The following is a 22,343-nucleotide window of genomic DNA, read 5'->3' on the forward strand; positions in this document are numbered from 1 at the left end:
CCCCCCTCATCCCACCGAAACAAGTCCTGCAAAACACACCCACCCCCGCGATCCAAACAATCATCCCTCCCCTGTTCCCACCCACTCTCCGTGGAGACCTTCCCACCCTCTTCCGCCACCTCCCGCCGATACACCTCCCACAAATCCTGCTGATAAACCCGATCATTCCGCACCATGCGCTCGCGACGCCGCGCCACGGCGGCCCGCACCCTGAGATCGAAGAGCACGCGGGCCCCGACCTCGCGGCCGAGCAGCGCGCCGGCGGGCCGCAGGTAGTGGGCGGTGATGCGGGCGTGGATCGCCGCGACGGCCTGGTAGCACTCGAGGGCGCGGGTCAGCAGATCCCAGGCCCGGAAGAAGGCGTTGGTCAGGCGCAGGCGCAGCGGGTCGCGGCCCTCGGCCAGCATCTGCGGCCACTGGCGGAGGCGGTGGTAGTCTGTGTAGAGGTAGGCGTCGTACAGGTCGAGGGTGATGAGGAGGAGGCGTTGTTCGGTTGGGTGGGGGGTAGGGAGGGTGCTTTTCTTGTTAGCTTCAGGCTTGGGGGGGGGGGTGAGGGCTGGGGGTTGGGGTTTGGTTGAGAGATGGGGGTAAGGGCACGGCACATACTTGATCAGAATACTCGCCATCTCCTTGAAGCGCGTGAACGGGTTCTTGTTGGCCGTGTCGGCGGCGATATGCGCGATCGTCTGCTGCGCGCTGCGGCAGTGCTCGTACTGGCCATACAATAGGTGGTGCAGGGCGGCGAGGTCGGTGACCAGCGTGTTGGCGAGGTGGTGCGCGCGGTGGAGCTGGGGCTGCGTCAACGAGTCCAGCGGGTGGTGGCGGCCGGGGATGGGCACGCGCCGGAAGAGCAGCGTGTGCACGCTCAGGATGGTGTTGCAGATCGTGATGAAGCGGGTGCGCAGCGCGAGGCTGAGGCTCGGGCTGTTGGTTAGGATGCGCATCTCTTCGAGGATGTTTTTCTTGTTCTCCGTGGTGGCTTCGAGGTCTGGGTGCAGGGCCCAGGCTGGGTAGCTTGCTAGCTTGGGGGTGGTTTCGGTGAGTGATGGGTTGGTGGGCGTGGTGGGTGGGGTGAGTCTGTTGTTGCTGCTGCTGCTGGTGCTTGTTGGAGGTGTGTTGCTGAAGGCTGTGGTCGGGTCAGGCAATGTCCATTCCGGGGTGAACAGCATCGTGGACATGAGCATCGCGTCGAGTCTCTTGGCCTGCGCGCCGGCCTCCACCACTTTCGACAGCGCGTACTTGTAGGCTTCCTCCTGGGCCGTGTCGGCTCGCGAGTCGGCTTGTTCGCAGGAGGCGAAGTAGTCGGGGAATGGCTCGGTGGTGGTGGGTTGTTCGTCCTGCTCGATGCTGGGGAGGATGGGGGAGAAGGGAGGGAGGCTGTGAGAGAGCTGGGCTGGGACGTTGAGGTCCATCTTTCTGGTTCGAGGTGACGGTTGTCAAGTTGAGGTAGGATTTAGACTCACTCTGCTGAGATCGGTGATGGTAGTGTGGTTGAGGAAGAGGACGGGGAGAGAAGAGATATAGGGAACAGATATCGATTCAGTTCCCTTTTCTTCAAGTGAAGGGAGAGGATATTAAGGTGGAAGAAGAGAGGTGGAAGAGTCACAGAGTATCGTGCGTGGTATTCACAGTAGTAGAGAAGGCTGGCGCTGGCACAAACAGCAATATTAACACACAAGGGTGTTTGTATACACAATACTGAAACACACACTGTCGCCCCATCGACTAGGTCGACCTTGGAGCGTGCAGGCCATTCACCAGTCTGACTATTCCCCATTCACAGGTTTTCACAGCATATGGAATGGCTGAACTATTCATGAATGATCGACAAGGCTCTAAAGAATCAACTTCTTATCTGGTCTGGGGAGAAAGTAGTCACTATATTCTTTTGGAATGCCATCATCAACTTCAGGGACGAAATAGTCAAGAAGTAAGAAAGAATAACAAGCTACTAGAAAACACCAGTAAGGCACGCAGTCTAGTACAGTCAACAGTAGAATAGTCTTTACTAAGGCAAAGAACACTCATGACCATGACCTACGTTCATCTAAGGTTAGAGCAGGAGAGAAGTTGGCCCTGATTGAATATATTGCTACATCACGCCGACGAGTCCTTATAAGCCCCCAGCTTGAACAGCTTCTTCGCATTCTCCCGTCCGATCTTCGCCCGGTCCACCAGATTCAACTCTGCATTATCAAACCACACACACGCATCCTCGAACGTCTCGAACGGATAATCGATCGAAAACAGGATGCGATCCGAACCCACCTCCGCCATACAGAAGTTCAACGTCGTGGTCGAGAAGTGGCCCGAGGTGGTGATCCAAATGTTCTGCGCAAAGTACTCGCGGATCGTCTTCTTGCACGTCTCCGCCAGGCCCAGCAGCTTCTTCCGGTCCTCAAACCAGTGGTTGATGCGCCACATGTCGAAGGGGACGTGCTCGCCCAGGTGCCCCATGATGATCTGTAGTGCCGGGTGCCGGTCGAAGACTCCGTTGGTGACCATTCCCAGAACGTGAAGACTGACGCCGTGCGCAAAGCTGAGCGGGGGCCCCACGAGCCACTTGCGGTCTGCCCAGAGTTTCTCGTAGATGGTCCCCGTGGGGTTGCGCGGGTGCAGGTACAGAGGCACGTCGAGCTCCGTGCATGTCTGCCAGAAGATGTCCCAGCTGGGCTGGTCGTAGAAGATCATATCGTCGCCATCCGGACCGGCGCGTTGGGTGTCATTCACCAAGGCACCCTTAAAGCCGTACTTCTCGACGCAGCGGCGGAGCTCGGTGGCGGCTTCTTCGGGGTCATGCATGGAGAGAGTTCTGAGTGTTGTGTTAGGCTAACTTAAGATGATGTTCCGAGGTAGTGGAGGAGGGGGTTCTTACGCGAATGCACCGAACCTATCGGGACGGTCACGGATCTGCTCGGCGATGTAGTCGTTGATTTCAACGGCGAGAGCTTGCGCCTCGGCGGCATCCCAAATGTCCTGGACACCTGGAGCCGTGTAAGAGAGGATCTGGTATCCCACGCCGTGCTTGTCCGCATGTTCAATGCGGATCTTGTTGATGTCGGTGATCTCCTTGACATGGGTTTCGGGGTCGGTGGAGAATAGACTGGCCCACCAGCGGGTCTTCTCTTCGAAGCGTGGGAGCGCAAAGGCTTCCTCGAGGGCTATCTTTCCGAGCATGGTTGGTGCTTTGTTCAGCGTTTCAATCGAGAGAAGTGTGATAGAAGTTTTGATTGAGAAACCAGATCAAGCAGAAGAGCATGTTGGGTCAACAGATCATGGTTATAGTTATAGTTTCGGCGATGCGGGCGGGGAAAGTCGAACTTGGAAGAGTCTCTTTGACTTCATGGATGATAGAGGCGGGTCGGAAGCGGCTAGGTTCCTTCCCCTCATTGCCCCTTGCCGACTCAGCATAATATCGAATAGTCATCGAATAGACCCACGTCTACCTTTTCGGATGGAAGACCAGGTAAAAGAGTCGAGTATCATGCAGGAACCTTTCCGATCGTTCGGATATATCGGATCAGGACGATGTTGTCATTGGGGATGCTATATATGCTTGTATATCTACACTATGTACCTAGTAGTCTAGTCAGCACTCCACTCCTGTCAATCCGCTTCCGACGGGGCGGGCAACCCCGCATCGCAAACAATAGACTCCAAACATCAGCCATAAGCCAGAAGCCAGAAGCCAGAAGCCAAGCATAAGCGACGGAAATCCGGGGTCTCCCCATTCGTCCCCCCTCCTTCCCCAAAGACACGTTGTCAACAGTCGTGCAGATCAGCACATTGTCAATCATTATCATGGACTCTCGTATAAGCTGTCGGCTGACTCCGGAACAAGGGACCCGGTCCATTGTATTCATGTGCTATTCACCAAATAGTCGAGGATGTAGGATCGTGCAACGTTGTACGCGCTTCAGACACTTCGAGAAGACTGCAGAGACTGCAGAGACTGCAGTTGAAGAATGTCGGACCAACTTTCATTCATCGGCATTTGCTGAGATACAGACCATCTAATATTCATCTGGTTCAACCACGAAGACTAGGTCTTGGGCTCCTGAGCGAGAAGATTGTTTGATGGTCATTGGGTAGGATACGAGCCTCACTTCCACCTCACTGCCTCTTTGTACGCATCCCGTCAACCACCCCAGCGACCTTTTCAACTTCGATACTTGGAAGCACTCAGTGAGGGAGCAGAAGAGCGACACGATCAGCTGAACTGAACGCCCGGTCTCAGCCTCGTTCGAAGGGCTGTCGCAATCACCGCGGGATGTCGACTGGGAAGATCAGTCGTGCGGTCCTTCTGCTGGTCAACCAGGCCGAGTGAGTCGAGTCTCCCTTCACCTGTTCGCTCCATTCCTCATTTCCACCCAAATCTTTGGTAATGGTCCAGGGGGAAAGAGAGGATTCTTTGTATGTACCGAACTCCTTTTGCCAAGACCGGTTCGTCTCTCAGCCAGATGATCTCCCATCCATACGGTTCGACTTCAACTTCTTTATGAAGGCTACTTCTCTTTGTTGTCGGACACATGGTGTGGAATAAACAGTCTGGTCCAGTAGGAGTTCAACTACCAGGGATCGATCGTCATTCACTTTCGGCCATAGACTTGATGTTTTGACAGTCCTACTAACATAAACCTCTTCCTAGTCGTCTGGCAGTCCTTCATTAGCCCCTCGTCAAAACACCACCACCAACAGCGCAAACGAGACACCAACACGCGCAGATGAAGGGTTATTTCGGCAAAGAAGAGCCTCCTGTCGTTGGGGCATCTGCTGTCAACCGTCAGGAGACTGATGGCAACACTGCTCTCCAACGCTCGCTCGGCACCGTTGCGGAGCGTGCTCGGCGTAACATCAATGCAAAGCTGGCCAATCCTCTTGCTGGTCAAACTCAAGAAGAGTTGCGCAGGCGAGGAATCAATTTCGCCATTGAGCATCATCTTGGGGGTGAAGAAGACATTCGTGCTTTCGCCATGGGCGCCATTCTAGCTCAAAGGCCGGAAAAGTACGCGGAGGTTCCTGGTCTGACGCCCCAGGAGCTGGAAATCTTGAAGAAAGAATTCGCCCATCGTTGGCGTCAGCCATGGACCATGTACCTGGTTATTGTTCTGTGTTCACTCTCTGCTGCGGTACAAGGAATGGGTAAGTTCTATTTCCATTGATCGTTCAAGGGTTCCCGGTCAAACTTGGCTGAAACTCCTTGGCTCCTGCAGATGAGACAGTGGTCAATGGCGCCCAGATCTTCTACAAGCATCAATTCGGCATCGATGGCACCGACTCCCGCTCCAATTGGCTGCTTGGACTGGTCAACTCAGCGCCATATCTGTGTTGCGCCATCATCGGCTGCTGGCTGACGGTCCCATTCAATGCATGGTTCGGCCGTCGAGGGACCATCTTCATCACCTGCTGCTTCTCTGCGCTTACTTGCCTCTGGCAAGGGTTCGTCAACACATGGTGGCATATGTTCATCGCTCGCTTTGCGTTGGGCTTCGGGATAGGCCCCAAGTCGGCAACGGTGCCGATCTACGCCGCGGAGACGGCACCTCCTAATATCCGTGGTGCTTTGGTAATGCAATGGCAGATGTGGACAGCATTCGGGATCATGTTCGGCTACGTCGCAGATCTTGCGTTCTTCCAGGTCCGTGATTCTTCAGGGATCGTCGGCCTCAATTGGCGTATGATGATGGCTTCAGCCATGTTCCCGGCTCTCCTGGTTTGCTGCTTTGTCTTCACTTGTCCAGAATCCCCTCGTTGGTACTTGTCGCGAAATCGGTACGATAAAGCGTATGAGTCGATGTGTAGTTTGCGTTACAACAAGGTCCAAGCAGCGCGTGACTTGTACTATATGCATACATTGCTGAAAGCCGAGGCCAGCATAAAGCTTGGCCAGAACAAGATCCTGGAGCTCATTCGTGTTCCTCGTAACCGACGTGCAATGATTGCGTCCGAATTGGTGATGTTCATGCAGCAGGTACGTTCAAACAAAATAGTCACTATGAAGATTCAGCTGCTAATGTCTCATAGTTCTGCGGTTTGTGCGACCAATCCCAGCTGGAGATCGGAAGACTGATGAACTTTTAGGCGTGAATGTTATCGCATACTACTCATCTGAAATTTTCCTGCAGTCCACAGGGCCGGCAAACATGCTGACAGTCGCAAATCAGCGCAAGGCACTGGCAGCATCCTTCGGGTGGGGAATGATCAATTTCCTCTTTGCCCTACCCGCCGTGTGGAAAATCGACACGTTTGGCCGTCGCAATCTTCTCCTAATGACCTTTCCCATGATGGCTCTGTCGATGTTCTTCACCGGCTTCAGCTTCTGGATACCCGAAGACACTTCTGCCCGCATGGGGTGTGTCGCTTTAGGCACTTACCTCTTCGGTGTTGTATATTCGTTTGGCGAGGGACCAGTGCCGTTCACATACTCGGCCGAGGCCTACCCACTCTACGTGCGGTCCTACGGCATGGCTTTGGCTACCTCGACGACATGGCTGTTCAACTTCACGCTCGCCATCACTTGGCCTTCCCTTCGGCATGCATTCACGCCGCAGGGGGCGTTCAGCTGGTACGGCGGTTGGTGTATAGTCGGATGGTTTCTGATACTTCTGTTCATGCCCGAAACCAAAGGAAAGACACTCGAAGAATTGGATCAAGTGTTTGGGGTTCCCACACGCTTCCACGCCAAGTATGGGCTGCGTCAGATCCCCTACTTCATCAGGAGATACATCCTCCGTCAGAACGTTCGTCCTCAGATCTTGTACGAGAGAGAGGATGACGACGCGGTGACCGATACGGGGTACGATCATGCTTGACACCAGCTGTCGTGCAGTTCGATTCCCGCATCCATGATGTGTACTGGCAGGAGTAGCAGGGTCTTGTATACAGGACAGGGAGCCCTCTAGCTAACCCTACTTCATACTTTTTTGTCACTACTAAGGGCCAAGAAAAGATTGATCTCAAGTGAGCCAAGTGCGCGATTTCATTCTTCTAATATCGAGGAACGGAGACAAGAAACAGGCAAGGGTAGGGGTAGTGTTCACTTTGTCAGACAGCAGTTGGTACGATTGTTGATCCGCATGTATAATAACTCGGAACAGGTCTGTGTGAATCTTGCTTCATCATTGAAGTGAACACGTAGGAATGGTGACATATGCAAGGGCAAAGATGCTAGGGATATCTGCAATGGACGAAATCAATGCGAAATCTGCTTAGCCAGAGCAAGACATGATTCTCATAGCTGAGCTGTTCGCAGATTGTAGGGCACGCTGGATCTTCGAAACAAGCATTCAAAGCCAACTGCCAATGAACTCAGATCTTGTTGAGCAGTGCGAGGCGTATAACAGATAGAAGAGAAACAGAAAGTTGGAACGAAAATTTGAGGCCCGCCGCGTCTTTATATACGCGTTTGGTTCGCTAACCAGCCAATCACAGCCGGCGGTGTAACCTCTCGGGCCGCGGTGGTTTTGCGGTGTTTGCGATGTTTGCTTCCGGGTTGGCCTCGCCCCAGATTAATTTTTTGACGCAGGCTTCAGCAGCAGAGCGTTTCTGTGTTGTTTTTCCGTCGCTTGCCTTTTGTTCCTCGGAGATTTTGATCTGTCTGAGAAGATCGGAGATCTGAAGTGTTTAGTCCTTCTGTTCGACATTCATTTCAACCGCGTGGAGTATTAGCCGGAAACAGAGGTATGATTTTCTTCCAATCTGCCCTGATCGTCTCTTGTCAATTTAGGAAATCCGTGTATTTACGGCAGTCATGCGACTATACCATGCTAATTTGTCGTTCATCGCATAGGCTACCGATTCTTATACCCTGTCACTACCGATCCTGACTTTGTTCGAGTCTCCGAAAATCTCTGTCACAATGGCCGACGCTCCTGAAAGCCCCGTCCCTCAGCAACAAAGTGTGTAGGCGATTTGCGTTCGGGCTCTTCTAGGGGCTGCGATCAGCACAACTTCTTGAAGCACTCGTCACTAACAAGTGCCTAGCCCCCCAGAAGAACTTCTACCAGAATGGAGTCAGGACCACCGGCCGTGCTTTTCATTCTCCCAACTGGCGCCTGAAGGGCGAGGAGAGCCCGAGTGCGCAGAGCGCCGGTTCCCCGGGCCCCAAGACCAGCACTTCGAGAATCGCTTTCAGCAGACCCAGCGCACACGTGCCGCAGGCTATCTCTGAGGGCCGCCGTCTCTACGTGGGTAACATGCCCTACACGGCCAAGTCGGAGGATGTGCAAGCACTCTTTACCGCTGCCGAGTTCCAAATGTATGCGAAACGACTCTTGTCTGTTGATGAGCCCCTAAACTGAGTGTTTCCTAGCGAGCGTATCGATATCGCCATTGACCCCTTCACGGGCCGCAACCCCTCATACTGCTTTGTCGATCTGGAGACGAAGGAACTGGCCGAGCGGGCCATGGTTGAGTTGGATGGCCGGGACATGCTTGGCCGTCCAGTCAAGATCAAGCCGGGTGTTGTGAAGTCTGCCAGCGAGCGGTCCCAGCAGCAGCAACAGCAGCAGCAGCAACAGCAACCGCGCGTGGATGGCTCTCCTCGTGATGTGAGAAGCTCGCCTTTCAGTGCTGACCGGTGGCGCCGTGGCAACGATGATATTCCCTCTTCCCCCGCCAGACCCGTCAACAACGATGCCAGCCGCCGTCTCTACGTCGGTGGTCTCCCCAAGTTGACCGATCAGGACGCTCTCAACATCAACATCCGCAATTTCTTCAAGGGATACAATGTGTAAGGCTAGCCCTACAGCACTCGATTATGTACAAAACTAACGTCGCCTGATAGTGAGAACGTCAGCAAGCAGTTCGCCCCTCACCCCGCCAAGCGGTTTGAGCCCGGTGACCACTACTACCTCTTTGTCGATTTCGACAGCGTCGATGAGGCTGAGAACGCCATGGGCGCTCTGCACCGCCAGGAGGGTCCCTGGGGCTCCATGCTGCGGGTCCAGAGAGCTCGTGGCGAAACCAACACCCAGGAGAGACGTCCCAAGTGGCCGTCTAGCCGGGATGATGCAGCAATCCCTGCTCTTGGCGATGCCAATGCTGTTGCTGAGGTTGCGGTCGGCGTATAGTTGTGCTTCCCCAGCTATACGGCTGATCCGGACAACCCTTCTCACGACACGAAAAAAAAAGTTCCTGCATACCCTCTCAAAGCCAAAAGTACATGCTTGACGTTTGTTACGACAAAACATAAAAAGGGAGGGGGTGATTTTTTTTTCTCACCCCGACACTCTCCCACAAGAGATTCATGACCTCCATTCTCTGCCTCGTTCTACTACGTCTGATCCTCAACCCATGGCTAGGGGGGCAGCCTATCAGAAGAAGAAAACCACAAAACCACAGCCACCGTCGCTGGAAGAAAGCCGCGCTCTCCCCCCGACGTTCTCGCTCCCCCGAAAGCATCTCTGTTGAGGGGTATTGGTTTTCCGTCTTTTGAGGCTCCCCAAATCCTGGTGCAGATCCGAGGCACAGAAAAGGCACCAAAATTCTAAAAACGGGAAGGTTTCCCAGATCTAATGACGATAGAGTCGACCAAAACGGAGTTATTTTAGGGCTGAGATTAGCTTAATCTAAGGAATATTACCGACCAGGTTCTCTTTCATGTATGAGTATTTGCTCTGTAGCTAGTAATTTGACTAGCGGATAAATCCATGATCTTCGTTCTTCCCGAAGCCTAAATTGATGGTATGGACCTACCGTCCTCAGTACACGTAGATTCATAAGCCTCCGTCGTCGGACGCGTGGGGATCAATACTTCAGGAATGGGACGATACTGATAGGCAGGGGACCGATGGACAATTGGCGCTCCAGGCTGTCATCCCCAGTCCCACCAGCAGGCAATGCAAGGGACGGAATCCCGATCGGCAGACATGAGGCGAGGCATGATGGCCAGACCTGCAACTTCACGCCTCAACGCCTCAAAAATAGCGAAGAAAAACCGCGCAAGTCAGGCGACCGTGAGTCACTTTTGTCCTAGTCGGGTAATTCACTCATCTCTGAGCCAGCCCATTTGCAACAGACGGTTACGATTTTACCCGACACGAAAACGCAATGGGGTCACGTGCGAGCCGACTGGACAATCCGACCGGGGAAAAGGGGACCGGCCGGGGAGGGAGACGGAAATCACTGCCAGATCATTTATCGTAACTTACAGTGGTCTAGTCAGAAGTCAAGTGCGCCGGTCGTGATTGCTTTTATTTCTTTTATTTCTGAATATTATATATAATATTTATCCCTTTACCATACAATTTGGAGGGCTCAGCTGCTTCAAGCGCACTTCTGCACCAAAAAGTTCATCATTTTGCGTGGAGGAAACCCAGAACAGGGTCTACCTCCTATTCTTACAACTACTGACTCTACTATTGAATCATCATTGCCTAGACAATCATCACTAATAACCAACCCACAGCGCCGCCGGCAACTGCCCCGCGGCATGACGTCTGTGCTCTTCCTCACACTTTGCGACTGACTGACTGACTGACTGTCTTCTTTCAACTCTCTTCACCGCATCGACCGCGCCCCCCCCCCCCGTTGGGTTTCAATGCCCATCCAACCAGAGTCATCTGTTGATCAATTTACTACTCCTGCTTCTACACTCCGTACTCACCACTGCTATCCTTTTCCCTACCAAAGATCCCCTCTCGTGAGACAGCCGGACCTGTCCGCTTCTTAGTGGTTAGCGACAACTTCCAACAGCACATCTACAAGTCAAGCCAAGAGAAAAAAAAAGGTTTCTATATACGGAGTACTACAGAGTTACACCCACACACACACACTCTCTCTCTCTCACACCTTTAGTCCTCCTGCTCCTTTTGTCCGCGATCGGACATCCCTGGTGGCCGAGTTCCTGGATTCTTTTCCTCTCCCTCCGTTTGCTTGCACAATTACTTCAGATTCAATAGTCAATTGGAACCATGTCGTCGGGTTTAATTCGTCGAGACAATGGCCACGGCAAGACTCACTACTTCGCCAGCGTAAGTTGCCATGCTTTTTGTTCATCGGGTGTTTGCACTGCACGTGCCTTGATTGGCCGCAACCTTTAATATATCTTTTCCTCTGCTTTTTCTTTTGGAGCTTGCAAACGACGTCGCAATGTGTCTGGCTTGTGGTGTGTGACACAAGGCCAGTGTCATGCTGGCTTTTTCTTATTAAAGACTTATCCCCTTAAAATGCCCGCTGGGGACATAATGCTGAGTTCCGGCGGGTTGTCGCAGCTCGCCACCCACCCACCCCATTGCTATTTTCTGCCACACAATTCTTAAACATGGCGTCGTCTGCGACTTTCTATGTCTTGCCTTGGATGCTTATTTGCCTATTGATAGTCAGATGAGTCGAAAATATGTGTGGTCATGGTTGGCCTCCCAGCTAGAGGCAAGAGTCTCATAGCTGGCAAAGGTGCGTTGAGTAATCAAGTTCCCATGTCCGGTGTGGAGATAACTGACATCATGACCAGCTATGAGATACCTCGCTTGGGTTGGTATTCCTGCACGCGTGTTCAATGTCGGCACCTATCGCCGACAGGGCACACCGCAGCCAAGCGCCACGTTCTTTGACCCCCACAACGAGGAGGGCGAGAAGATGCGCCGTGCCGCGGCCGATGCTGCCATCACAGATATGATTCAGTGGTTCGATGCTGGCAAGGGAGTGGTCGCGATCCTCGATGCGACGAACTCGACGAAAGAGCGCCGCCGCTGGATCAATGAGCGCTGCCGAGAAGCTAACATCGAGACGTTGTACGTCGAGTCGATATGTGACGAGGAGGACCTGATTATGAACAACATCCTCGAGGTCAAGACGACCTCGCCGGACTACAAGGGGCAGGACCCGGAGGTTGCTGCCCGGGATTTCCGCGAGCGGATCCGCAACTACGAGAAAGTCTACGAGACCATTGATGACGGCGAGAAGAGCTACACCTATGTAAAACTCATCAACGTTGGCTCTACCGTCATCATTAACCAGATCAAGGACTATTTGTCTAGCCGACTGGTCTACTACATCCAGAACCTCCACATCAAGCCTCGCTCGATTTGGTTATCTCGCGTAAGTCTGACCATGCATGCATCTACGCACCTGTACTCATCACCCTCTAGCACGGAGAGTCGGAATACAACTTGACTGGAAAGATTGGAGGGGACTCCAACATCTCTGAACGTGGAGAGGCTTATGCCAAAGCTCTACCTGGTCTACTGAAGAAGTCCGGTGTACCGCCCAACACGAAGATCGTGATCTGGACATCCACGTTAAAACGTACCATCCAGACAGCACGTCACCTGGCTGCGGAAACTGGCTTCGAGAAACTGGAGTGGAAGGCTCTGGACGAACTTGACTCGGGAGTCTGTGACGGATTGACCTACGAGCAAATTGCGGAGAAGTACCCCGAGGATTTCGCCGCCCGCGACGAAGACAAGTACAACTACCGCTACCGGGGTGGCGAATCGTATCGCGATGTTGTCATTCGCTTGGAGCCCATTATCATGGAGCTGGAGCGCAGTGAGAACGTGATCATTGTGACGCACCAGGCTGTATTGCGCTGCATTTACGCCTACTTCCTCAACACACCCCAGGAGCAGAGTCCCTGGATGGAGGTCCCCCTCCACACACTTATCAAACTTACCCCGCGTGCCTATGGTACGGAGGAACAACGGTTCAAGGCTGATATTCCCGCCGTGTCGACCTGGCGTGCTAAGGGCACGTCGGCCAAGCACCAGGAATACTCCACGGAAACCAAGGCGTGAGCATATTTTACAAGGCACAAAATAGAATTAACGAGACTTAGTTTACTCTTCATCTGCACATATCGGGGCGCTTATTGAAAACATGCATGCTGGTTGGGCATAACCTGGGTTGATCGATTCCTGCCAGTCTTTACCAAACATTCTTATTGTACAGTTTACATAATTGCTCTTTCATTCCTCTCTTGTGACTTTTCCATCTGTTTTCAGAAAGATTTGGGGCGCTGGTTCAGTTATTTGAGGTAGGTTTGGGTCTGCACCTCTTCTTCACATTGGTTGCAACCCTTGTGGACTTTCTATTGCCAACAACGTTCACCTGTCAGTGGCGATACCCCAAGGTCATGGCGTGGGGCTATTAGGTAGCTTGGCTGTGATCAATGCCAGACACAGAAGCAATAAGATCAATCTTTTCAAAGATCTTACACGTGTCTCTTCATCCTAAGATTGACTTTACCTCTTTCTTTCTCACGACTTGCTCGCAGGAAAGCATGGACTATGACATTCCAACCAACGGGGCAGGGGCGCAGCTCTTAGAGTCAATCTTTCAATGCTCTATCATAGCCAGAAGAAATGAGTATAATGCATCAATTCTGGGACGATGGCGCATCTGGGAGCGCGTCAGACTGAAGTACCAACTTCGGCCATTAATCTGAAGGTGGCCGGTTCAAGCCCGGCTCGTCCCAACATATTTTTTTTTCTGCTCTTTTTTGGCTCTTTCTCTCTGTCGTGGCCTGGTGGGTCTACTTAGTGGTGGGTTTCTGAGCAGCATGCGCCAATGGCGGACAAGCTCAAGCCCGGCCGGAGGTGAGGATGGCCAGCGGTGAGCGGTAGATAAAGCCTCAGGCCGTCGATGACGGAAGCGATAAGTTAGATAGATACCTGAGACCCGACATCGACACCCATTTCTGTCAAGTCTTTCAATTGATTATGGAAAACTCCTTATACAATACATGGTATGTGTCTGAAGTTGAGCAATGTCTGGTTCACCAAAGCTCCAATTGCATCAAGATATGTATAAACGACCTGCGTCAAGTTCAAGACATCATGGATGGCTTTGGGTGCTTTCATCCAATGGCAGCTGTAGCTCGCCGTAGTGGACTTGGCAGGTCCGGATTCCATGCGGCCGGGCAGCTTCACCTATACAACCGAACCTCTCTCTTGTCTAATCATTTACTCCCTGCACAACACGATTCACATATCATTTTTTACAATAAGACGGCTCATTGAACGCTGTCCTCAGCCACAAGCGACTCCCCATCTTATCTCCTACTACACACCCAGCAACCCTTCGACTACCAACCACCTCAACATATCATGGCTGTGATCACCTCGGCCCGCTGATTCACCACTCCCCTCCTCCCTCTTTCAGCCCTCAAACTTCCACCGAGAAGCACCGGACATGCCTCCCCCTCCTTCCGGCTCGAAAGCAAGATAGAGAAAACATAAAATAGAGACAGGTGCTACGCAAACCCGAGCCCTCATCCCACGCTACACATACTAGTACCTTACCCCGAGAAACCACCGTCGACCCCCGACTCGACTCGCCTCGACGTTCACACCGCAAACCCCCAACCCTCGGGCGACAACTCAACAACGCGACCCGCCAACAGCCGACTTCTCTTTCCCTTTTGTGGTTTCTAGCGCCCGAACTCCCCCTCCATCCCTTCACCAACACCCCGAACCCGAAACCCGACGACCCCTCGGACGGTTTTTTTTTCTCCCAAAGGGGGTCCGAAGGAACCTTGGGCCCAAACCATGTTATCCGCCTTCACCGCTCGACCGCTCGTCGAGTTCAAACCGCGCGATCGATCGCGCATCGAGTCCGTTCTCGCGTACGGGGACCGGGTGCTCGTGGGATTGAACAATGGGAGTTTACGGGTGTATCGGGTGAATGAGGTGGAGAAGGAGGCTGCGGATGGTGATGAGGGGATGAATGGGCATCAGGATGGTACTCAGGGGAATCATGGGGATGGTGGTGCGCTTGGGAATAATGTTAATGGGGGTGTTGGTGCGAAGACGGTACCCGCTCGTGATGCTGAGGGTGGTGGAGCGGAGAATGCGAATCCAGCGGCCAATGCTGCAGATCATGCGAAGGTGAATGCTGCTCCAGCAGCCACACCACATGTGCCGGTCAAACTGAAACAGACGGATCTTCTGCGCGAGGTCGAGAAGTTCTCCCGGTACAAGGTGGAGCAGTTGGCTCTGATCAAGGAGGCCAAGTTGCTGGTCTCGTTGTCGGGCGGGTATGTCTCGATCCATGATCTGCAGACGTATGCGCTGCAGGAGCAGATGACCCGCACGAAGGGGGCGTCGACCTTTGCGGTGACGTCGAATATCGTCAATGACTCCGAGACCGGGGTGCCGTCGATCGTGTCGCGGCTGGCGGTGGCGGTGAAGCGCAAGGTCTTGCTGTGGGTGTGGCGCGATATGGAGGTCGAGGGTGAGGTGGTGGAGATGACGCTGGTCAGTGGCATCAAGACGCTGACGTGGGTGTCCGGGACGAGGTTGGTGGCCGGGCTGGGGTCCAGCTTCGTGATGGTTGATATCGAGACGGCCAGCGTGACGGACTTGGTCGGCCCCGGGAGTATCGGCGGGTTGGGTGGCCAGGAAACCGGCCGGTTGACGGGGGTCGGAGTCGCCAGTATGAGTTATATCGGCATTGGTGGGTCGGCCCCCAAGCCTCTGGCGACGAGGTTGTCCGAGGGCCAGGTGCTGTTGGCGAAAGATATCAATACCCAGTTCATCGATATCAATGGCGCGTCGCTGGGGAGGCGACAGATCCCCTGGAGCCATGCGCCGGCGGATATCGGGTACTCGTATCCGTTTCTGCTCGCCCTGCATGACGCGTCCAAGGGGGTGCTAGAGGTGCGCAATCCGGAGACGCTGTCGCTACTCCAGTCGGTTCCACTGCCGTCCGCCAATATCCTGCATATCCCCCAGCCGACGATCAGCTTGGCCCATGCGGGCAAGGGGTTCCTGGTGGCGAGCGAGCGCACGATCTGGCGCATGGAAGCGCTGAGCTACGATACTCAGATTGACTCGCTGGTGGAGAAGGGCTACCTGGACGAGGCCGTGAGTCTGACAAGCATGCTGGAGGATGCGCTCTTGAGGGATAAGCAGGGCCGGCTACGTGCGATCAAACTCGAGAAAGCGGAAGGGCTGTTTCGACTCCGGAAATATGCGGACGCGATGGATATATTCACCGAGATCTCTGCGCCACCGGAAACGGTGATCAGGCTCTATCCCAAGATCGTGGCGGGAGAGCTATCGTCGGTCCCCGAGGAGCAAGAGGAATCCGAAGACAGCGCCACCGAGAGCCCGTCCAAGACCCCCGACAACCAGAAACAGGTGGATGGCAATCACACGGCGGATGCTGCTGTTGCGGCCACGGCCAAGACGCTCTCGCACGCCCCGTCGGTCATGTCGCTGCTGCGGTCCAAGACGGAGACATTCGACGATGCGGCCAGTATCCGGACGAGGATGACCGAAGACGCCAAGCCCGACAAGGCCCTCGAAGGAAATGATCTCAAGTTGGCGGTTCGTGAGCTGCAGAGGTACCTGGCCGATGTCCGTCGGCGGTTCCAGCGCTTCCTCAACCCCGATGGGTCACTGAAGGTGTTCGATCTGCCGGCGGACGCAGCCACAGATGAACTGACCGATTCTGTGATGAAATTGCTCGAGACCAGCACCAAGGATATTCAGGATCCCGAGTTCGGGGAGAAGATTCGCGAGAAGGCCAAACTCGTCGACACCACCCTCTTCCGAGCGTATATGTATGCGATCCCTGCTCTGGCGGGGTCTCTCTTCCGGATCGCGAACTTCTGCGACCCGGACGTGGTCATGGAGAGGCTCGAGGAGACCGGCCGGCACAACGACCTGATCGATTTCCTGTACGGCAAAAAACTGCACCGCCAGGCGCTGGAGCTGCTCCAGCGGTTCGGTCAGGCGGAGGAGGAAGAGGAGACCGCTCCGCAGCTGCACGGTCCCAAGAGAACGGTCGTCTACCTACAGAATCTCCCGCCGGACCGGATCGACCTCATCCTCGAGTTCGCCGAATGGCCACTGCGGGAGGACCCCGAATTGGGCATGGAGGTCTTTCTGGCGGACACGGAGAACGCAGAGACTCTGCCCCGGCATCGCGTGCTGGACTTTTTGCGGGGCATCGATGTTAATCTGGCCGTGCAATACCTGGAACATGTCATCGGCGAGCTGAACGACATGTCGCCGGATCTACATCAGCAGCTGCTCAATTTCTACCTGGACCGTCTGAAGAAGTACAGAAACAAGGAGTGGGAATTCGCTAGCGAAGATGACCACGTCGCGTGGCGAACCAAGTTCCTCACCATGCTCAGGTCGAGCACGCAGTACTCGCCAGCCAAGATTCTAAACCGCCTGGACCGCGACGGTATGTCGGCTTCTTGTCTCTCACCATCCTTATCCGCTGACTTGCCTTTCCCTAGATCCCGAATTGTTCGAAGCGCGAGCAATCGTGTTCAGCAAGATGGGGCAACACAAGCAGGCGCTGGAGATCTACGTGTTCAAGCTGGAGGACTATGCTAAGGCTGAGGAGTAGGTGATCACTGAGGTAGAGTGAATCATCCCCACGGCTAACTTTCTCACAGATACTGCAACCATCTCCACAAACAGGACGATATAGCGTCTACCGAAGAAGGCGGGCCTTGTGTGGCTCTGCTGGCTTACGAAGAAGACAAGCCGTCGATCTATTTGACTCTCCTAGCACTCTATCTAACCCCGCCCCACGGATACAAGCCACGATATGGGCCAGCGCTCGAAGTGCTGGCCAAGCACGGGTCCCGCCTGCCTCCCGGGTCCGCGCTGGACCTGATCCCCGAAACCCTCCCGGTGAAGGAGCTCGACTTCTACTTCAAGGGTCGCATGCGCGCCGCCAACTCGATCCTCAACGAGAGCCGGATCGTGGCGAGCCTGCAGAAAGCCGAGAACATCAAGACCCAAGCCCAGCTGCTGGTGGGTGAGGGGACGGATCCCAAGCGGTCGAGATCCCGACATGTCACCATTACCGAAGAGAGGGTGTGCGGGATCTGCCACAAGCGGATCGGGGGCAGTGTGATCAACGTGTATCCAGAGTACGTCATTTTCTTTCCCTTTATTTTTTTTGGAAAAAAAAATTGGTTGCTGACTTGCGCCGCAGTAATACCGTTGTCCATCTTGGTTGCGCCAACCGCAAGCGGTCACTTTCATGATGTTGATGTCAGTGTCGTTGTAAATAGAAGTCATGGTCTTGTTTCTTGTGGTATCGTATATTTGCGTTCCGTCTTTTCTTTTCCTGCCTCTTTTTTTTTTTTTTTCTCTTCGTGATCTCCTTGTTCACATATTTGCCATTTTGGAGTGGGGCGGACGCTTCCTGCACGATGATACCCGGGGGGGATAGCGATCTCTTTCATATTTTGCATCTTTCCTTTTTTTCGAATCATATCACGTCATAGCCTCCCTGAAACCTCCCTGAAAGTGTTCAATCTCATCCTCATCATCATCATGTATTCCCGTTCACGGCCACACATCCACGTAAGCCCTAATTTGTCGATAGCGTAGTTCAGCGACGCAATTGTAGTTGGGCACCTTTCAGCCCCGCGCGCTCACAAACATGTTTCTGGTCGGTGGGATGATAGGTCCTGTTTTCTATGTGCACGTGCACCCCTCAAGCATCCTCCTCCTCATCCACAACCTCCTCGCCGTAATTGGCTTCCTCCTTGGCTTCCTTCTCGGAGAGTTGGCCGTCGGCGGCCCGTTTGTCCTCTTCCATTTTCTCCGTCAGAAAGATGTTGATCTCGTTTTGCAGGGCCGGGACCTGTTTGCGGAGTTCGGCGAGGTAGGTTATTTTGGTTTGGATGTGGGCGGGATCGGTTGAGGCAGATGGGGAGGTAGCAGGGAGAGGGGCGGCGATGGGTTGCGTGAAGGTTTGGGATTGTTGGTGGGGGGCCGTGTAGATTGCTTGGAGCTTCGTGGTGGTGGTGGTGGGGGTTGTGGAGGACATGGTTTGGGTTTGGATTTTTCGGGTTTTTGGTTTGAGGGATTGGGTTTGGGTTGTGGACTTTGCGTGGTGGTGTAGTTTTCGTTTTGAGAGAGGGGAGGAGGGTGAGGTGTTGGAGAAAAAGATACTGAGTACGGAGTAGAGAGCTGAGGGAATGAATGTTGAGGAAAAGCGGAAAGTTGGGGGGGGGAGGGATTGAACCGGGCTGGAACTGGAAGGGAAGGAAAAGGAAGGGAGGGTTCAGTAGGTAAAGTTTCAGGTTTCAGGAGGAGATCGACAGCCGGTATTAATCTATCAATCCGATCAATGGTTCAATGGTTCAATGGTTGCTGATCTTCTCTCCAAGTCCAGGCAAAACGAGACTGGGGCAGAAATCCAATTCTGCAATCGATTAAGTAACTCCATACCTTCATTCCTTCTTACTTTCTCTTATTGTCAGATCATGGAGTCCAGGTAGTAGTACTGTACTGTACACTCACTCACTCACTCACTCACAATGTTGCGCTCGCCGGTTTCTCCAGAGAGAGGGACGCGGTCTCCGATTCCTCCCCCTCCTGCTTCTCAGAGTCCTCCCCCTCCCATCCCTCCTCTTCCTCGACGTTCCTTTGACGATTCCTACTCCTACACTTTCTACACCCGTCCTGGCTCCTCTGGAAGTGATGCCTCGTCGATGATCTCCAATGTGACCACCATCTCGCCTCAGCAATCCAATTTCCCGCTGCCGCCTGGCACTGCCTCTGCCTCTGCCTCTGCCTCGCCGCGGCCACCGCGTATCTCCTCGCTCAACACCGCCAATCTCACCTCCGCTTCTACTGCCTCTACTACCACTACCACTACTACCTACACCACCTCATCTGCGCGATCTCCCGTCTCCTTCATGCCGCATAATGAGATCCTGAGTCGAAAGCCTTCGGGACGGGTCGTCCCGGCTGAGCTGCAGCGACGCTCTCGTCACCACTCCCAGGGTTTCTTTGAACCATCGCTCCCTACCGCTTCTTCCACCGAGGCCTCTTTGTCAGCTTCTCGTATCGCGGCCCAGACGGCCATGCTTCAACAACAGCAGCAGCAGCAGCAGCAGCAGCAGCAGCAACAGCAACAGCAACAACAGTCGCACCAACATCAACAACATCCTCAAAAACAACACACACAACCTAACAATCTTCAACATCCCGTGAAACGACCCGCGACCGTACGAGGGGTCTCCGAAGACGGCTCCCGTTCCCGACGCGGCGGCAGCATCTCGCCCCCTCCCCCGCCTCCCCCTCCCCCGACCTTCGCACCCCCCGGTTCGACAGCAGCCGGCGCGACTGGCGCATCAGCCGGGCAGCCATCCTACGCAAATGGCAGCGGCAGCACCAGCACCGCGGCTGGACACGCCCATGCTGCCACGACAGCGGCCAACGTGGTATTCCCCCGAAATCCAGGGCTCCAGCCCCCCGGGCTTGGGCTTGAGATCCCCCAGGAGCGCGAACACAAACACAAGGGCGAGAAGTCGAAGATGAAGCTCTTCTCGAAACCCAAGCACATCGGCATCAGTCGCGACAAGGACGGGACGGGGAAGGAAAGGGGCCTGCCCTCGCCAAGCAAGATGGGGTTTCCCAGTGGGGGCTTGTCCCGGATCGTCAGCGCTTCGACCACCAGCTTGGCGGAGACCTTCCCGTCGAACAATTCGTCCATGTACAACCTGTCGAATGCGTCCGCGAGCACCGTCGTGCCGGCGGATCGGCCGACGGGGAGCGAGAAAGAGAAGGACAAGGACAAGGAGAAACACAAACACCATTTCCTGTCGCGCCAGAAGCTGAAGCTGAAGGATCGCGACGATCACTACAACCTCCCGCTATCGTCCGCGTCGAGTAATTCGAAGCCGTCAGACCCCAATGCACCGCAGTCCCTATACTCGTTTACCCCCGCGTCACCGGGAGCCACCAGCACGACCTTCGGCAAGTCGGTGAGTGGGCTGGATCTGCTGCATGGCCTTCGTGAGAAGAAGAAAGAGGAGAAAGCGCAAGCTCAGGCGCAGGCGCAGGCGCAGGCGCAGGCGCAGGCGCAGGCGGAATCGGAGCAGATGGATTGGGCAACTAGTTCACAGGGGCCCGGAGGGTCGCCGGCTGTCTTCCCCGGGCCGTCGTCTTTGGGCAGTTCCTCCGGACTGATCGCCGAGGCTGCGTTGCGGGAGACTCTCCAAGGGTTCGGCCTGAATAACATGACGCCGGAGGACGCTTGGGACTTTCTGAAGGCGAAACTGATGGTGATTTTCGACGGGGAGGACGTGCGCATTGCGATTGAGGATCTCAACAAGCTGGTTCTCGTCCATATCCAGCGATGTGTGCAGAAGCGCACTCCGGCGGCGGTGGTCGACGACCTGAGGGAACTGCTGGAGACCGGATTCGCTTCGCTGAACCATACCTTGAACGGGGTGCCGGATGAGAAGCTGGTGCCGCACCTCGTGCAGGTATGGATGCTCGTGTTCGGTACAATCTTGCCTTTCATTCAGGCCGTGTTCTTGCCTCTCGACCTGGAAATCAAGGGCTGTGGGTCTGTGATGAATCGGCGTGAAGCCAGTGAATTCTGGGGGTCCGCACGCAATGCCGAGTACCCTGGCTGTGAGCTGGATGTGCGCAATCTGGTTCTTGTCGCCTTCCGCGACCGAATCATCCTGCGTCGCTACGAAAATCTGAAGTCGACATTTTCACGCCTGAGTCTCGACAGCATCAAGCTCGGCACGGCGGCGCTCAGCGTCACCACCAAGAGCAGTTCCACCAGTGGCGGACGGCCTCCCACCGCTGCCTCGCTTGACGGCGGCGGTGCCGGCGCCGGCTTTGGCAGCTACAGCTCCCAGTCCTCGACGCTCCTCAACGCCCAGTCGGGGAGCTACTCCTCCGACTCGTTGCTCGGCCACAATAGCAACATCAACAACAGCAGCAGCAGTCGCAGCCGCGCCGCCTCCAACACCTCCTCCAACCCCGACCAGCTGATCTTTCAGTCTCTCTCCTCGCCGCCCCAGCGCCCGAGCATCATCCACCGGGCCAACGCGGCAGCCGACACCTCGCATATCATCACCGAGACCGTCGGCCGCATGCTGCAGTGCGTCAGCGTCCTGGCCAGCGTGCAGACTGGCGACAAGGCCCAGGAGCAGGTCGAGACGCTCGGCAAGGATCTGAAGCACAACTGGCTGGGCCGGGGGCGCACCGGCCGCGACCGGCGGGGGTTCGTGGGCACGAAGATCCGGCCGGCGATTGTGGCCCGCGCCGACAGTGACGAGTACATGAAAGATCTGGGCGGGCATGGGATGGGTCATGGCGATTTGGATGGACGACTGCATGATGGGCGACTGCATGATGGGCGTCTGGAGATGATGAGTTTCTGAGTTTTGTCTGGTTGAGCTTGTCTGGTACAACATGATTTCCCCATACTATTCTTCACTGCTCTTCCGTGGATATTGCTTTGATGATGGGATTCGGCATGGCGGGTGTTTGTGTTTTGGGATAGGTGGGTCTTATTCAGTTGTTGGTTTGGAGCCTTAGTTTCTTTGAATGAATGATGGATTTTATGTGATTGGAGGAAGAAGAGAGACAAGTAGGCAAGTGAGCACTGATTTCGTA

The 22,343-nt window shown here is 54.6% G+C and overlaps 8 protein-coding genes and 1 non-coding gene across 9 annotated transcripts; 6 read left to right on the forward strand and 3 right to left on the reverse strand.

The window, feature by feature from the left end:
- Positions 1–85: 85 nt before the first annotated feature.
- On the reverse strand, positions 86–1,412 carry BO72DRAFT_498455 (uncharacterized protein; the record flags this gene model as incomplete). The annotated part of the gene is made up of 2 exons (XM_040948775.1): positions 86–516; positions 607–1,412. Coding segments are annotated over 2 exons (1,237 nt in total), but the record flags the coding sequence as incomplete, so codon positions are not given.
- A 603-nt stretch (positions 1,413–2,015) lies between these two features.
- On the reverse strand, positions 2,016–3,472 carry BO72DRAFT_433819 (amidohydrolase family protein). The gene is made up of 2 exons (XM_040943220.1): positions 2,876–3,472; positions 2,016–2,812 (listed from the first exon to the last, which is right to left on the reverse strand). The coding sequence occupies exons 1-2, from the start codon at positions 3,175–3,177 to the stop codon at positions 2,098–2,100; spliced, it is 1,017 nt and encodes a 338-aa protein (XP_040799000.1). The 5' UTR covers positions 3,178–3,472; the 3' UTR covers positions 2,016–2,097.
- Positions 3,473–4,274: 802 nt separating this feature from the next.
- Positions 4,275–7,044, forward strand: BO72DRAFT_450084 (MFS sugar transporter). The gene is made up of 4 exons (XM_040945170.1): positions 4,275–5,142; positions 5,214–5,971; positions 6,025–6,031; positions 6,082–7,044. Exons 1-4 carry the CDS (start codon positions 4,725–4,727, stop codon positions 6,810–6,812), a joined length of 1,914 nt encoding a protein of 637 aa, XP_040799001.1. The 5' UTR covers positions 4,275–4,724; the 3' UTR covers positions 6,813–7,044.
- A 466-nt stretch (positions 7,045–7,510) lies between these two features.
- Positions 7,511–9,124, forward strand: BO72DRAFT_184070 (RNA-binding protein). The gene is made up of 5 exons (XM_040939484.1): positions 7,511–7,680; positions 7,790–7,898; positions 7,984–8,257; positions 8,312–8,731; positions 8,786–9,124. Exons 2-5 carry the CDS (start codon positions 7,859–7,861, stop codon positions 9,069–9,071), a joined length of 1,020 nt encoding a protein of 339 aa, XP_040799002.1. The 5' UTR covers positions 7,511–7,680; positions 7,790–7,858; the 3' UTR covers positions 9,072–9,124.
- Positions 9,125–11,348: 2,224 nt separating this feature from the next.
- BO72DRAFT_498459 (bifunctional nucleoside/nucleotide kinase/histidine phosphatase family protein) lies at positions 11,349–12,734 on the forward strand (the record flags this gene model as incomplete). The annotated part of the gene is made up of 3 exons (XM_040948776.1): positions 11,349–11,394; positions 11,453–12,039; positions 12,090–12,734. 3 exons carry the CDS (start codon positions 11,349–11,351, stop codon positions 12,732–12,734), a joined length of 1,278 nt encoding a protein of 425 aa, XP_040799003.1.
- Positions 12,735–13,323: 589 nt separating this feature from the next.
- Positions 13,324–13,414, forward strand: BO72DRAFT_t199. Its single transcript has one exon. It is a non-coding gene; the product is annotated as a tRNA-Phe (tRNA).
- An 808-nt stretch (positions 13,415–14,222) lies between these two features.
- BO72DRAFT_184121 (putative vacuolar morphogenesis protein AvaB) lies at positions 14,223–18,326 on the forward strand. Its single transcript, XM_040939485.1, has 3 exons — positions 14,223–17,136; positions 17,192–17,300; positions 17,354–18,326. The coding sequence occupies exons 1-3, from the start codon at positions 14,487–14,489 to the stop codon at positions 18,066–18,068; spliced, it is 3,474 nt and encodes a 1,157-aa protein (XP_040799004.1). The 5' UTR covers positions 14,223–14,486; the 3' UTR covers positions 18,069–18,326.
- An 82-nt stretch (positions 18,327–18,408) lies between these two features.
- On the reverse strand, positions 18,409–18,744 carry BO72DRAFT_460727 (uncharacterized protein; the record flags this gene model as incomplete). Its single annotated transcript, XM_040946484.1, has 1 exon — positions 18,409–18,744. One exon carries the CDS (start codon positions 18,742–18,744, stop codon positions 18,409–18,411), a length of 336 nt encoding a protein of 111 aa, XP_040799005.1.
- A 314-nt stretch (positions 18,745–19,058) lies between these two features.
- BO72DRAFT_450089 (uncharacterized protein) lies at positions 19,059–22,292 on the forward strand. Its single transcript, XM_040945171.1, has one exon. The coding sequence runs from the start codon at positions 19,238–19,240 to the stop codon at positions 22,106–22,108; it is 2,871 nt and encodes a 956-aa protein (XP_040799006.1). The 5' UTR covers positions 19,059–19,237; the 3' UTR covers positions 22,109–22,292.
- The last annotated feature ends 51 nt before the right edge of the window (positions 22,293–22,343 follow it).

Source organism: Aspergillus fijiensis, assembly GCF_003184825.1.
Source record: "Aspergillus fijiensis CBS 313.89 unplaced genomic scaffold BO72scaffold_42, whole genome shotgun sequence".
Taxonomy (NCBI): Eukaryota; Fungi; Ascomycota; class Eurotiomycetes; order Eurotiales; family Aspergillaceae; genus Aspergillus; species Aspergillus fijiensis.

Excerpts from the sequence above, each read along its gene's own strand:
- BO72DRAFT_450084 (XM_040945170.1), top strand. The coding sequence starts at position 4,725 with ATGAAGGGTTATTTCGGCAAAGAAGAGCCTCCTGTCGTTGGGGCATCT. Across the intron at positions 5,143-5,213 it reads TGCTGCGGTACAAGGAATGG|ATGAGACAGTGGTCAATGGC; the intron begins GTAAGTTCTATT and ends TGGCTCCTGCAG.
- BO72DRAFT_184121 (XM_040939485.1), top strand. The coding sequence starts at position 14,487 with ATGTTATCCGCCTTCACCGCTCGACCGCTCGTCGAGTTCAAACCGCGC. Across the intron at positions 17,137-17,191 it reads AAACCGCCTGGACCGCGACG|ATCCCGAATTGTTCGAAGCG; the intron begins GTATGTCGGCTT and ends GCCTTTCCCTAG. Across the intron at positions 17,301-17,353 it reads GACTATGCTAAGGCTGAGGA|ATACTGCAACCATCTCCACA; the intron begins GTAGGTGATCAC and ends ACTTTCTCACAG.
- BO72DRAFT_184070 (XM_040939484.1), top strand. The coding sequence starts at position 7,859 with ATGGCCGACGCTCCTGAAAGCCCCGTCCCTCAGCAACAAA. Across the intron at positions 8,258-8,311 it reads ACCGCTGCCGAGTTCCAAAT|CGAGCGTATCGATATCGCCA; the intron begins GTATGCGAAACG and ends AGTGTTTCCTAG. Across the intron at positions 8,732-8,785 it reads TTCTTCAAGGGATACAATGT|TGAGAACGTCAGCAAGCAGT; the intron begins GTAAGGCTAGCC and ends GTCGCCTGATAG.
- BO72DRAFT_433819 (XM_040943220.1), bottom strand. The coding sequence starts at position 3,177 with ATGCTCGGAAAGATAGCCCTCGAGGAAGCCTTTGCGCTCCCACGCTTC. Across the intron at positions 2,813-2,875 it reads GATAGGTTCGGTGCATTCGC|AACTCTCTCCATGCATGACC; the intron begins GTAAGAACCCCC and ends CACAACACTCAG.
- BO72DRAFT_450089 (XM_040945171.1), top strand. The coding sequence starts at position 19,238 with ATGTTGCGCTCGCCGGTTTCTCCAGAGAGAGGGACGCGGTCTCCGATT.